The 14,870-nt window shown below is 42.7% G+C and overlaps 1 protein-coding gene across 1 annotated transcript; it reads right to left on the reverse strand.

Moving 5' to 3' along the window:
* Positions 1 to 8,742: 8,742 nt before the first annotated feature.
* On the reverse strand, positions 8,743 to 14,387 carry rcn1 (reticulocalbin 1, EF-hand calcium binding domain). Its single transcript, XM_070905082.1, has 6 exons — positions 14,164 to 14,387; positions 13,069 to 13,262; positions 12,792 to 12,970; positions 10,027 to 10,087; positions 9,408 to 9,607; positions 8,743 to 8,990 (listed from the first exon to the last, which is right to left on the reverse strand). Exons 1-6 carry the CDS (start codon positions 14,385 to 14,387, stop codon positions 8,883 to 8,885), a joined length of 966 nt encoding a protein of 321 aa, XP_070761183.1. The 3' UTR covers positions 8,743 to 8,882.
* Between the last annotated feature and the right edge of the window lie 483 nt (positions 14,388 to 14,870).

The raw sequence follows: 14,870 nt of genomic DNA on the forward strand, positions 1-14,870 counted from the left end.
GTGGGCGGGAGGAGGAGAAGAGGGATGAAGAGGAAGGTGACAATATGTTGTGCCAGCTAGTAGAGAAAGATGCTGGAGCCTGGTCAATGGTTGCGGTCCCTTGCCAGACTCGCTGAAGTGGCGAGCACAGCTGATGCCTCTCTCAGCCAGCCGACGCCAAAGAGACTCTGATGATCCTCGAGATCTTCTAGATGCACCTCAACTAGCACTCGCTCTTGTTATCTGACGTTAAAACTCAGACTGAGAGGGTACAATACCACAGTAATTCTGAGCCAAGAAGAAGATTTTTTCATGTGAGATGAGGAAAATGTTGATACACTATTTTGGATATTTTAGTACACTTGCACTGGCTTCTTTTTTTATTGTTAAAATTGTGTCACCTTGAAAATGTGCTGGACAATGTAAACTGGATTTAGGAAATGGACAATGTGTCTTTTCTTTTTTTTTATCCATTAATTTCAACACAGATAATTTGCGTTTTTGGGGAATATGAACATCTTTATATTCTTACAGTAGACATGATACTCACCAAATTGCTTTGTATATATGTGGTGTGTTTGCTTACCTTTATAGACATTCCTTTTGTATTTTCTGTGTTTTTGTAAGTTTATAAAATGTTGATTCACATCGTTGTCAAGGCTGTGAGTGTGTGTGTGTGTGTGTGTGTGTGTGTGTGTGTGTGTGTGTGTGAGAGAGAGAGAAAGAAGAGGTGTTGGTGTTGTCAGGTTAAGAGGCCACCTATGAGTGGTGGTGGGGGGGTTGACAGACACTAAAACAGCACCCCACTGTGACTCTGACAGGGTGCAGGTCTCACCCTCCTAAATCTCCGACACACATCTTCATAACTAGGAACATCTGGAGCCCGGTAAATCTCATTAGAAGAGACACATACCTCAGTGTCAGCTGGCTGTACTTCACTGACTGCCCCCTTCTGCATAGCCTGGGCTCCAACATACACACACACACACAAACACACACACACACACACACACACAGACACGCTCAAGTCCCTATTTTAAACAATAGCCTTGAGTTTAGGCATTTTACATCCTCAAGCCACATGATGGCAGTATCAGCCTTTTCAGTCCAGCAGATGTGACTGAACCCATAATACTGCTTCTACTTATACACTTCAGTCTTCATATAGTCCACATCCAATTCAGTCGCGCCCTTAGTGGTACTGAGTGGCCACAATAAATGTGTTAAAATCAACGAAAAGTAAGACACAGGAAAGCACGTTCAGAGAACGGCCCGGCCCATCAAATATACATGATGTGGATGGAGTTGTGTGTCAGCTTGTGTGCAAGTCTATAAGAGATGAGATGATTCAGCTACAGCAGGTGTGTTAATAAAATATGACTCAATGTGGGAAGAAAGAGCTGTTGCATGGCTCTGTGGGCTAATGATGTCACATACCTGGAGAAGCCATGTAAACACGCACATACAGGTGTGGTATATTTAGTTGCTGGCTACATGTTTCACACATGGAAACCACAGCGCACATTTTACTGGAGGGGCATTCATTCGAACGCAACAGAAACACACACATGCAGGATGTAGACACACATTTGCTCATTTCATTTCCACGGCAGATCTCGACAACTTGCCAGACCAACAGAAAGATTAAAATGTCGTTCTCCTGTTTCAGGGTCACAGACCGCTCATTTGAAGTGGTGATTCAGGTTGTTTTCCAATCCACTTAATGGCTGCGAGGTAGTATCTCTGTGATGTTCTGTTTTTCTCTGCTGCTTAATCCAATGCACTTTGATTAAGAAGGGCTTCTCTTTGTTCTCTCTCTACAGGGGCGCCGGGAAGTGGAGGAAGATCAGAGGGACAGCAGAGTTGAACATTTTACTCACTCCAGTTCATTCTTAACTGGAGACTGCCAAGGCTGTGCAGAGCGTGAGGAACCCGTGCTTTAAACGTCCTGCCATCATTATCACACACACACACACACACACACACGCACTCAAAGAGACACTGACCTGAACCCTACATTGATCTACATTTCTTACATTGATTGAGAAAGTTTCTGAGATAGTGGGGAGCAAGCGTAATCTCTGATAACACAAGAAATGTCTGCACTCAGTTCTGCCAAACGTTACCACCAATCTGAATGCATGAACACACATATCCACGCACACGCACACACGCCACCAGATGCCCCCTCAGCTGTACTGCTGGCTGTTTGCCTTCAAGGGGTGTCAGTGTGGGTAATCTCAGGTGACGTACACCTGGTAACGCACAGCCCAAGACATCTGTAGGACAGCAGGCCTGCTAGCTTCGCGGCCTCCATATCCACGTGCAGCCCCCCCCCCCCATAAAAAAAATCTTTCTTTTTGAATGCAAATGTGATATAACCTCACTGACACAATGAAAGCCAAGAAACAAGCATAGTTCATCCCATATATGCAAGTTCCAACCCTCTTCATGCTTTAGAGTTATATTGAATAATGAATCTTTCCGGTTAAAGAGTTATATTATTTTTCAATATGTCAGTGACGTCCCAGGTGCATGCAACGTCACTATAAAGCTCCGGCTGTGGGCCAAAAAGACGTTATTGAACCTCCGGGAGCAGGAAAGGTCAATGCACATGTAGTGCACAGAGGCCTCTGTGAGCCCCAAGGGATTGTTAACAAGGTCAAGGCCCCAGAGAGGAAACTTAACAGGGTTACAAGGAAGCCTGCATGCAAAAACAATGTTACACCAACAGGAGGCGCTATCAGGGACTGTTCAGATGTTAAGTGAAGCATGTTCTTAGTTGTATTCCCAGACAGCGACCCCCCCCCCTCTCCTCCTCCCCTCGGGCTAGCTCTCTTGTGCAGAGCTGCTGCTCCACAGTCTGAGGGGCCTTGGGGTTCTTGGGGGTATTCCCTGTGGTATAGCAGGGAGCCTGAGGGGCTCCGGTGTGTAGGAGCTTTGGGAATGCAGAGGCCTTGGGGGCCTGGAGCTCAGATGGGGCCTAGAGGGTAAACTTTCTCACTCAGGGAGCAGAGATGGAGCGGATACAGAAAGACAGCGAGGGGAAAACACCTTGAGAGGAGTCTGTCAGATATGCAGGCAGCAGCCGGGAAGATCCCATGAGGGAACACAGGCACAGAAACACAAACACACACATGAATGTATACTCAAAACCAATATGTGGGCCAGTAAATAGAGGGTAGAGCCAGAGCTTTTTAAATATTCCCCTCTCTCCTCAGCCATCCCGTCTTTCATCTTCTCCTCTTCTCTCCCTCCTGCTGTCTCCTCTATTCCGCTGAAAGATATTAACGCCTAACAGGATTAGATGTGTCTCTATCATGTGAGACACAAGATCACAAACCGACCCAAGGCCCCCCTGGGGAACAGTGGGATGGGAGGGTGAAACAAGGCCTCGTTTCCCCTCTCCTCCCCTCCATCCCAAAGGTGTCCAGATGCTGGGACACGGGGAAAGAGGACCAGAGAAAGGAAAGAGACAAATGTTGACAAATGGAGCGAGAGAGGCGTTTTGTCTAAAGATGTCAGTCTCACTGGGATCGCATTGTCTCCACCCTCACTGGCATGAGCTCCAAAACAACTCTGCTGTGGGCCACTTTTCCTTGTCTTGTAATTAAAACTTGAAAAGTTTCTGCGTATATCATATAAGATATGCAGTGACCTGTCAGGGTGAGTGTGCGACTGAAGCAGCGGAGCAGCTGCGTAAAAGCTGTTTGAAACTGATTTTGAGTCGTCCTGACCTCAGTTCAAAGGGCTCCCATTACTCCAGAGGCACTTACAATCAGTTACCAACTCACTAGGTTTATGGTTCCTAAATTGAAATGTATTGCTCTTTAAAGCCTCCTCTCTAATTGTGTAGTCATTAATGGCCGATTCCGTATCTACACCGCGTTGATGGGCACATAAAAACTCATGATGATAGACGAGCACAAGTGCACTTGTTAAACAGGAGGGGAGGCGGCCTCTTGTTCTGTCTCCTCACCACTAGGAGGAGTAGAATCCCGTGATGGGAGAGAGAGGGAGGGATATCCACTCTCTCTGAGATGGCATGAAAGATTGATGGATTCCTTCAAGCTTCATTGTCCAGAAGTGGAAACATGCGAGGCGCTGAATTAGCCTACATTCACAAGACACGCACATACAATCACACAACTTGCACGAACACAGAAGGGATGGTTTGAGCATTTTACAAAAACTGAGGTCATGAGTCCAAGTTCACCCAACGCAGCCGGAAGATTTTGACCACACACCAGAAATTTAGATTTACTCACTTAACTATTAAATTATATTTTCCATAGATTTTAATTTCCTACATGATGGTATGATGGAATGAAATGCAGCCTTACTCCACACTGCCAGGAATAAAATTCTGGTGGAGAAATCCTGAATTCATTATTTATTGCCCTAAAAGTAGTCACATTTAAACATATTGAGCCTTAAAATACTGGAAAGACTGTGTTCGCTATGGGGTTTAGAGTGAGACTGAAGATGATGAAGTCCATTTCATCTTTTATTGTTAATTTTGTGATGATTTAGGCGCTACACTTTCTAGTGATCGGTTCCTCTGGATGAATGATTATAAAATATGTGAGCTATGTTTTTGTGGCAGATTTTATTTGAACAGTCTGGGAGAGGAGACAAAGGCCTGTGTGCAATATAATGTAAAAAGTTATTTTCACTGACAAATATTTCACCTTTGCAACAGCTTTTTTGGTGACTCAAGTCCATTTGGGCTGATGCTTGTATGTGCATGACACAATGAACAACACAAGGAACTAACTGGGGCCTATAAGCGACCCTCATGTGCACATTTTTGACTGCAGGATGTGAAGTCTTCCCTTTTAGGTTGGTAAAAGAATGACAGAGGACATGACCTAGTTTATGAATATATTCCTACTAGCATACTGAGAAGTAGAAGTAATACTACAAATTATGATGGTGACAGCCATGGTGTTATTATTCTAAATGTTGTGCTCCACAAAGAAAGAAAAAGTTCTTCTGTGGGCAGTTACAGATATGTATTTGGCTCATTGACTGCAGTTTCAGCAATAAAACTATAATTTGACCTCCAATGGGAAGAGAAGCTGTCTCTTGAGCTGTCGTGTTAAGGCAAAAAATCATATAAAGTTCCCAATCAGCTTGGTGAATGTAAAATGTTTTGTCTAAACAGCTTAATAATGAACAGAGATAGTACTCTTTTTCTTTTTTTGCTATTATGCATGTTATTATATAATGGGCAGAAGAGCCTGTTATGAAAGCCTCAGCACAGGATGGGTCAGATGTCCCAAAGATCATTACAAACATCACCCTGGGCTACAAATCCCCCGGGTAGAAGGAACAAACACAAGAGATAAAAGACAAAGATGAGGGGGCAGAGATATATTCAGATGAAAAATAGGGCATCGTGATGATAAGAGTCAGAGAGGAGCAGGGGAGTTGGGGATAGGGGTGAAGGGGTACACTGTATAGCTTGTTATGCAGGCAGTCATTTTGGGATTGCTGCTGTTAATTGCTGATATGGCACTGGCAGTGTAGTATGAAAAAAAGCTCTTTAAAAAGGAGATTGTTGGTGGACAAGACTAAGTGAAAATTAAACTGGATTGGGGGGGCTTATAGTCTTAGACGTTAATGTTCTACACTTTATGACCCTCCTCTCCCACTGTCTCCACCCTGTTTTCACCCAGAGGGCTCATTACTATCAGCGGAGAGGGGTTGATCTACGCAGACACTCATATGAGAGCTGTCTGAAGGCATTACTGTACACACACTCCCCCAGTGTGAATGATTAGGAACCTATCATAAACAGGAGGGGCAGGCTGTTGAACATGACCGCGAGGCAGGCTGCACAGATCAGTCCATGTGCCCACATCTTGCTCAGGCAAACACACATTTGGTTCTTTTACATCTCTGTGCACCACTAATACTCATCCACCTCCACTCACACATTGGCCCGGACCGCACAGATGCACCCTGACACATGACAAACCTCATATGCTATTTGGAGGAAGTACATTGAGCTACTTAGTGTTTTAGGCCTCCCAATTATTCAAATGTATGATGCGAGGCTGACCCCCCCACTCTTTAGCAAGGCAATAGAGCAACCATTAGATTATCTAATGGACATTATAAAGACCAAAAATAACAAAAAACCTCATATGTCACTACAGGCAACACCTCCATTTTGAATTATCCTCAGACCTGGAGCTTTTTGTCAGATGAACAAAGAAGGAATTCATCTGAAAAGGAATTTGTTTGTACAAGTGGAGCCACGCCAGAATTTGGTAACCTATTTCTGCAAATCTTTATGAAATAGTCATTGTTATTGTCTCGTTGCCCTCTCACAAAGTTATTCAAACCTGGAAAATGTCATAGAGATTTATAGAAAAGTAAAAATATCAAACAGGACCTGAATATTTAATAGCTTTCCAGAGATTTTTGGCTTTTCTGCAGTCATGGTCTGAGAGTGTTTGAAGAAGGTCCTACATCACAGCAGAGCAACACAGCCCACACATACATCGCCCTGTCCCTTGTTCCTAATGAGCTTTATCGCATTGGTCCCGCTTGACTTGTCTTGCTAACTGGCACACATATATCCATATGTTCCACATGAGCAGGCAGAGGGGACAGGCTGGGTGGCAGAGCAGCTTTCTCAGTTACATCTGAGAGTTTTACTGCAACAGCCAGCAGCAACAGCAAGTCAGCTTAACTCCATCTCTGCTGTGCGTGTGTGCAATTAGTCATGAGAAGTGTTAACAGCATCCGCTTGTTCCTGATGTTCAACGAGTCAAGAGTCAAATACAGACGTGAACACTTGAACGGCCTAAGCCCGATGCAGCTACCTGAGATACAGTGTGCCCATGTGAAACTTTAAGTACATGCAGCACACACACACACACATATATATACACATATGTTTACATACATACATACATACATATATATATATATTTATATATACACATATACTTTATATACAGTACAGTGGCACTGATAGCAAGTGCTAAGAGAACCAAGTCGGACAGAAGAGAAAAAGACACATAACTACTTACGTGCACAACAAAATGGGATCCTGATGTCTTTAAAAACTGTCCTTTGCCAGTGAGCAGAGGCAGAATGAGTAAGAGTATTAACAGCAGGAGCTTAAGAAGGAAACTGTGAGAAACTAGCTCAGTGTATCAGTCTGGAGGGCTGAAAAGGTGTTTAAAGTATTATGTGTTGTAGGCTGGAGTACGCTGCAGACTGCAAGTTAGAAGTGTTCACCTGTACTCATGTTTGTTAAAAGCAGGGAGACGAGGAAAGTAGGACGTTGCTTAATCTAGACACAAGGACAGTATTTTATCTGTTATCTAGAATTATTCATATTTAGATTATTCTGGTGACACTGTTTGATGTGTAAGCCAATGAAATTATGATATAACATAACACAAAGTTGCACTTAAAGCTTCGCTATTGCTTTAACTGCAGTGTAAGGTTGTAGGACGGATCAACAAGAGTCAAATAATTCAGGTGATAAAAGGAACAGTTCAATATACTGGGAAAATGTGTCGGGTAACAGCATACTCAGATTTCCTTCCAGCTCAATGATGATGTTTTCCAGCTAAACACACAAAATATTTTTTCCTTTGTTTTTATTTTGACACAATTTGTGAATATGTGCAGTGTGAAAAAGGAGACATGAGGATGTGTTTGTGCCCACATGTGACTATTAATGCAACTGAGGTTTGGGACAACAAAGCAGAACAGAAAAATGATGAAAAAAAGGGTTTTGAGTGAAACAATACAAAAAATATGATAAAAAATAAATGATGAATTTCGGTACATCTGATACAGAAGATGAGCTCGGAGTGACGTAACAGGAAGCAAGGAGTCGTGTGAAGAAAGGAAACTTTTCTTCTCCCATCTTATGTATTCAAGCCAATAGAGTACTCAAAAAAACCTTAATTAAATTAGACAGCTGTAATAAAACTCAAACATAACAGTAAAAGTCAATAAAATTGAGCATGGAGCATACTTTTGGCCTTAAGTATACCAATAAATACTTTTCAAACTAAGTATGATGAAGAGAAATCTTTCACAGGCTACACTAAAACCAAACGCGTGCAAAAACCATGCCATTAAACATCAGTTAATTAAATTTCATAAAGTAGTTAACTAATCCAAACAAAAGAACATTAAAATAATTTGGCTAGGAAAACTGTAAACAAAGAAACATCATTTGTGTCTTATTTAAAAAAACAGATCTGTAGTTGAACACTGTATTCCTCTCAAACCTAAAATTTGTAAGATATTCGATAAATAAATAAAAATCAGAATACATTGCTGTTCTGCGCTGTAGTTTCACATTAACATTGCTATCAAAACATGGTCCTGTATCCGACAATTCACGTAAAGCTCGGCATTCAGCTTCGACATGTTTTATTGTAGACTATCTACACAGATCTCTGAGGCAGCGAAGCCGGCGATGCGGCTGGAAGGCACCATCGAAAGGTGGAAAGTACGTCCACCGGGTCTGGCTTTGCTCCTGAATGTCAGAAACAGAACCGTCGATTTAAAACCCGAGATGGACCCTTAGTGTTAGTGGTAGGACCGACCCTTATCCCTCCTCTTGTTTGGTATCTACAGTGTTGATTTACAGTCCAACATACTGACGTCTGTCCTGCTAGTCACGAGGAAAGGATGGAGTGGTGGCTGCGGTGGTGGTAGGAGGTGCAAGAGTCTGTGATTCTGTCTTTGAAGACAAAGATGTTCAATAACCCTCCTCACACACACACACACACACACACACACACACACACACACACACACACACACACACACACACACACACACACACACACACACACACACACACACACACACACACACACACACACACACACACACACGTCAGAAGCTGCACTGAGAGCTCAGAGCTCGTCATGGTTCTTAGTGAGGTCCTCTCCGTAGTTGGTGGCTTGACTTCCCACAAACATGTTCCAGTTTTCAAGGATCTCCTCTTTGGTCAGCATCTGGTCCTGAGAAGGGAGGACAAGGGAAATGCAAGATAAGTAAGCCTTATTCTAAGCACATTGAACATCGAAATATGTGAAAAAACAGATATATTTTGTTTATCTCAGGCCACGGCCACAGCAATGATGATAAAAGTTAAAGCATCTACAATGAAGGCATTTATTCATGATCGTTATCTGCTAACCCACTCAGTTCTTCACTTCTTCAATCACAATACCTCCAAAATAGCAAAAAAAAGAAGCCAAAATGGCACAAGAGGCCTGCTCAAGTGTCCTGCATGCTCCCAGTAAAAGAGATTTAGGCTTTTCAATGTAAATGGCTATCTTTCAGAGAATTCTGGTGTAAACTGAAAACATACAAAAACATCAAATTTATCATTTTTAGTGTGCACAGGCCCTAATATACACAAGATGACAACGTACCTTGTCCTGGTCAGACTCGTACACCAGATGTCTGGCCTCAGCTTGGGCATGGTCGTAGTCTTGTGGCATAATCCAGTGGCGGATTTCGTCCTGGTCCATCTTACCATCCTTGTTTAAATCTCGGAAGTCAGAGAACTGTTCCCTCTCGGTCTTGACCCAGTCTGGCTCTGGACCCCCATCCTCATGAGCAAACATGTCGGCTGAAACAAGGGCAGAGACGTTAGTTTGAAGTTAATGTTTAAATGATTAAAATCTATTTGCACCTCACATATACAAATGTGATCTCTACTTTAAGTGGGAGACATAGATGGCCGACATAATTTCACATGCAGCAAACAGCTTTGATTCCTTCATCAGGTCAATACAAAACATCCAGAAACTTGTCACCTGGAAAGCAGCAGCATAAATGAACAAAACCCTTAAGGCACATATACGGGCCTTAAAAGTGGGGATAAATCAAAGGAAGTTAATGGACTTTGCCATTCACACCTATACCAATAACAGGAAGTGATGTTTATTGTATTCTTATTTGTCAGTTTATAAAGTATTTGCCTTTAATGCTGCTGTTTTTATTTTTTTAATTTGTTTCAGTTTGATTTAATTAATTACTTAAAATTACCAATATACTCATCTTCATCCACGTGTCCGTCGCCGTTCTTGTCAATGTCCTCCAGGGTTTCCTGCATTCAGAGTGAGTTAATGAGGTCATTAAAAGGGAGACACAAGGGTCAACAATAGTGGGACTTTCACTCTGAGTAATAAAAGAGAAACATGTCGCCTCAGGCAGGACGAGTGAATGCATGAGGGTCAGCTTACAGCTGGGCTGGCAGACTGACACTACAATTACAAGAGTCCCTGCTGATGAGAGCCAAACCCTCCACATTAAAAGATGATATACACTTCTTTTTAGCTAACAATTGGTGAAACACTGGCTTTTAAAGCCCTGGCAGACGGTTTCCTCTCTAACATACTGGATTTGACAGAGTGTGAATTTGACTAAATGGTTACTTAAAGGTTTGCCGTGTGAGCTGATCATTAGTTTACAACCACACGCATACATGTACAGTAATTGCAATGCATCTGGGGCATAACACATGCACGCAACTACACAGATTCAAATCACCGTATGCATCCTCTCCTGCAGGTGAGAGGCCCTCTTTGAACCCTGCTGAATAATTAATAGCCATGTAGCTTCTGTAGTCTAATAGCTGACTAATAATAAACAAGAACATCCATCTACCCATCCATATCCTACACCCACTTAACCTTTGAAAGGTTGTGTGTAAACAAGAAGATGTTCATTAAAAATATAAAACCCATAGACCATCCCACTAGTACATGTTTACCTTTAAGTTCATTTTTGTCATAGTTTACTGCTACTTGATAAACAACAACAACAACAACAACAACAACACACAACTTTCGCTGACCCAAATGTACTATTAAGGCAGTTTACAATAAATAAATAGTCTAAATCTCATATCATTGAACCAGGAATAGGTTTAACAACCAATGGCATCTAACCACATGTTCTACCAACCAATCAGCCCAAAGTCCAGAATCTTTAACAAATCTATACTTGAACTAACCAGTATAAACATATAGAAGCCAGCATGAGGAAGTAAATGTAATGTTGTTTTAAGATAAATGTGATGTGTTTTGAAATAGATTTATTCTAAAATATAACATCCAGCCCTATCCTATTTTATTGTAGGACTGGCTTCAATATGATGACAGCAGAAAGCCATCTTGTAAGCCTTTGGGCAAAGAAGAGGAAGCCCTACGTAAAAAAAACTAAGGGGAATTAAACATAAAAATCTTAGATTCAGAATGGTACACAACACACACACAGTGTGCTACCACTAGCTCATGAGTACTGAGAGATTTCAGCTGAAAGAATCTATGGTTCTTCATAACAGCAGATCAAAAACAGACAGGAGGCTACAGGCTCTTTGGCGACCTGGAGGCAAACCACACTCATGCTTTCTGGAGTTGCATCAAACTAAAGCCTTTCTGGGACAATGTAAATGCAACCATAAAAGACATTATAGGAAATGCCATTCCAAAAAATTAGCTACAGTGTATCTTCTGGTATATTCTTGCCCAACAAATTGATGTGAAGCAGAGCAATGGCTTGGTATTGTTCAGGAAATGTATTGGAAGGTAGAGTTGCTTATGTTTTGAGAATTGAAGAACATTTTTTGTCGGAAATTTGTCAAGTTGATCATTTACATGTTGTTGTTATTCAAGATCTAAAAACTTAATAAAGATTTGAGTATTAAAAATCCATCTCATCTTGGGCATAGCAAAACAAAAACACCCCAGTGGGAATAGAGTGAAAAGATCCAAGAAGGAACTGCTACACAGTGTTGTCTGTGCAGATACATACCACACACAGCATAATGCAATACATCAAAGCTACTGGACAGTGAATAGCAGTGGCACTTAAACCAAATGACACATGGGTAATGGCTGGGGAGGTGGTCAGTGTTTAAAATGTACTGCAGTGGAGGTCTCTGGCCTGTGAAAGTAGATATGTGCAGGTAGATATGTGAAGCTGGTCATTTAAACAGAGTGCTCCGTTATGTGAATGAGTGTGTTGTACAGTCAGTACAACAGTGAGACGACTTCATGTTCCTGGCTGAACCTGCACTACAAGCTCCATCAGATATCTGTCCTGCTAGCCTACAATCATGTCCTGTGTAAAGTGTCTCTTTCTTTGAATAATCTTTCCTCATATGACTACACACACCATCAACTGCTCTTTGTTGCATGGTTGTGTGAAAGATCTGTTTAAAAAAAACAGAAGTCTAACATGGGCCCTCTTATTAGCTTCAGCCAGATTCACCTCAATTAGTGAAGACGCCCCTGGCTTAACAGTTCTTTGGTAACATTCGGTGACATCATAAAAATGAGATTAATAATTAACTGTCAAATGGGTAGTACAACTTTTATGAACAGAGCAGCATAGTGCCTCACTGCTAACATTTGCCACGCAACTGTTCCAAGAAGCCAAATTTATATTTAAAGATTGAGTCTTAAATGGGACAGTCGGACGATCCCACTGGACCTGTTCCAAAAAAATATAGAAACTCAATCATTTCCTGGCCGAGTTAAAATTTCATTAAGGGGTTATCCAAATGTAGCACATTTATCCGAGCAGACCATCAGGTTAAACACATGGGATAGAAACTCAGATCTATTCCTGTAATGAAATAATATTTCTTGGTGGACAGACAAATAAGAAAACTCTAAATTTAGGGAATTTATTTTCTCACACTGCGCTCAGTGTACCATACCCTCTAGAAAAACACGAGACAACAAACAGACTTGCCTGCCCCTTTCTAATCATACTTAATTACCATGTGGTCACAGAGGGCTTACCAGAACCACAATATCCTTCATGTGTTCAAACTCCTCAGGGTGGAGGAAGGATGTGAACTCCTCTCTATCTGCTGCCAGGTCCCCGTTCAGATCAGCTGTTTTAAACCTCCTCTCATCACGAGGAAGCATCTTCTTGAAGCTGAACTGGTCTGTTGAATCCTCGAACTCCTCCGGGTTGGCTAAGAGGGGGGGGGGAATTAAAATCAGGTTACCGTCATGCATATAAATGGCTTTAATACTGTACTACAAATTACACAGCATGCCACAAAACACATACCCAGGTAGTATCCATATGTGGCTTGCTTGTACTCATCCCATGAAATCTTGTTGTCTTTGTTCAGGTCATAGTCTGTCCACACCTTTGCCACATTCTCATATACGTAACGCTTTTGTACGCGTTTGATCCAAGCCTTGAGTTCGGCTGTGGTGATGTAGCCATCGGTGTCGCTGTCTATCCGGTCCACTATTTTACTGTAAGGCAAGAGCATACAGACAGGGAGGTAAAGATCCAATAGAGGCGCAAATATGTGCCACTTATTTTCAAGGAGAACTGACGAGCACAAATGTCTACTGTTTCATCTCCAACCCACTGATGAGCAAAATACAGTGAGCTACAAATAACAAATAAATAAATAATAATAATATAAATACATATTTGGTAGTACCATTTTTACTATTAGGGACGTGCCTTCAACACTCTAGGAGGAGGAGGAGGAGCAGGCAAACCCTTTATAGTAAAAAATGCAGTGTGGCTGTGGTGTATTCTTAGAGCAGGGTTGCCACGTTGTGATGTTACAGGGGTCCTCCCACTCTCACCACCACAGGAAAGAGTTTTCTTTTTGAAGGGGGGGGGGGGTTAGCCAACGTGTGTTACATGGTGCCAACTTGTCATCTCAGCAGTGGCGAAGAAAAAACAAGTGAAGTGAATGAAGAAGCACACAAACAGAACCACGTAGCTCATGAAGTGAAGGCTATACACTGCAGTTAGTGACAGCAGCTCCATATGAAGACTGTCTACTGCCACACAGCTTTACTCAAACTGCATAATTAAGATTTCGGCTAAGCAATTAACTCTATAAGAGAGAGTGTGTGTGTGTGTGAACAGTGCCGGTGGCATAACAACGCAGCGTTTTATCCAGCCGTGTAGATTTGCTGGCATGCACATCTTTCTCAGGCACTTGTGCTTATGTTGTTAAACTTTAATGTCCCGAACAGATCCACGCAACAGACTCCAGCAGGCGAGAAGTGAATGTGCGTGATTTTACTCAACGCAGCCTGTGACAATACAACACCAAGACTGTCAGCGCCGCACCTGATGGCATTCACAGACATCTACATCAGCTCATGTGTCAGAGTAATAACGGTGTCTTACCCGAGCCTGTCCTTGCTCTCGTCGGGGGTGAGCTGATCAAATGTTCTGGCCTCATCTTTGCCCAGAAAGGCCTCATGGTCGTACTGGTAGCTTTTATTGTCTTCGTGGGCTTGCCTGCTCAGTTCTGGGTCGTGATGAAGGACTCTCTCTTTTCTTAACGTGGGCTTGCCGTGCACCACGACGGTGCACAGCAGCACAAAACACACGAAGCCGAAGGCGTCCATCGGTCAGGGATGAAGCTGGCTTCTCTGAGGGCCAGAACAGTTGTTTCTAATCAGGCCTGTGACACCACAATGCACAATAAGCAGGCAGCTATGTAGCCACTTTCACCGCTTGTACCGACACACACTAACCTTTCTTCCCCTCTTTAACAACGGTGCAGCTGCAAAGAGTAACCAAACCCAGCAAAATACACCTGAGCCTGCAGACAGGTCCACTGAGAGCACCTACAGTCTCCACTCAAACGGTTTTAGGCAATCCTGTCCCGTTTCCTGGGGAAGGGATGCAACCAAACAGGGATTTTCTGCCGCCTTACGTACAGCCAATCACAGCGTCCGTTTCAGGTAGAGCCCAGCCTCCTCCGCTGTCAGGAGCCCTGCCATTGGCCCACGGGGTGTCGGTAACAGGAGAGAGATTCAGGCGCCACGTTGCATGCTAACGCGCAAACTCAGCTCGCTGTGGAGTCAGTATGGGCCGGTCTGAGGAGG

The sequence above is a fragment of the Enoplosus armatus genome, chromosome 1 (assembly GCF_043641665.1).
Source record: "Enoplosus armatus isolate fEnoArm2 chromosome 1, fEnoArm2.hap1, whole genome shotgun sequence".
NCBI lineage: Eukaryota > Metazoa > Chordata > Actinopteri > Centrarchiformes > Enoplosidae > Enoplosus > Enoplosus armatus.

Coding starts and splice junctions, on each gene's coding strand:
- rcn1 (XM_070905082.1), bottom strand. CDS start 14,387: ATGGACGCCTTCGGCTTCGTGTGTTTTGTGCTGCTGTGCACCGTCGTG. Junction 12,971..13,068: donor CACATATGGATACTACCTGG/GTATGTGTTTTG, acceptor CCCCCCTCTTAG/CCAACCCGGAGGAGTTCGAG. Junction 8,991..9,407: donor ACGAGTCTGACCAGGACAAG/GTACGTTGTCAT, acceptor CTCCCTTCTCAG/GACCAGATGCTGACCAAAGA.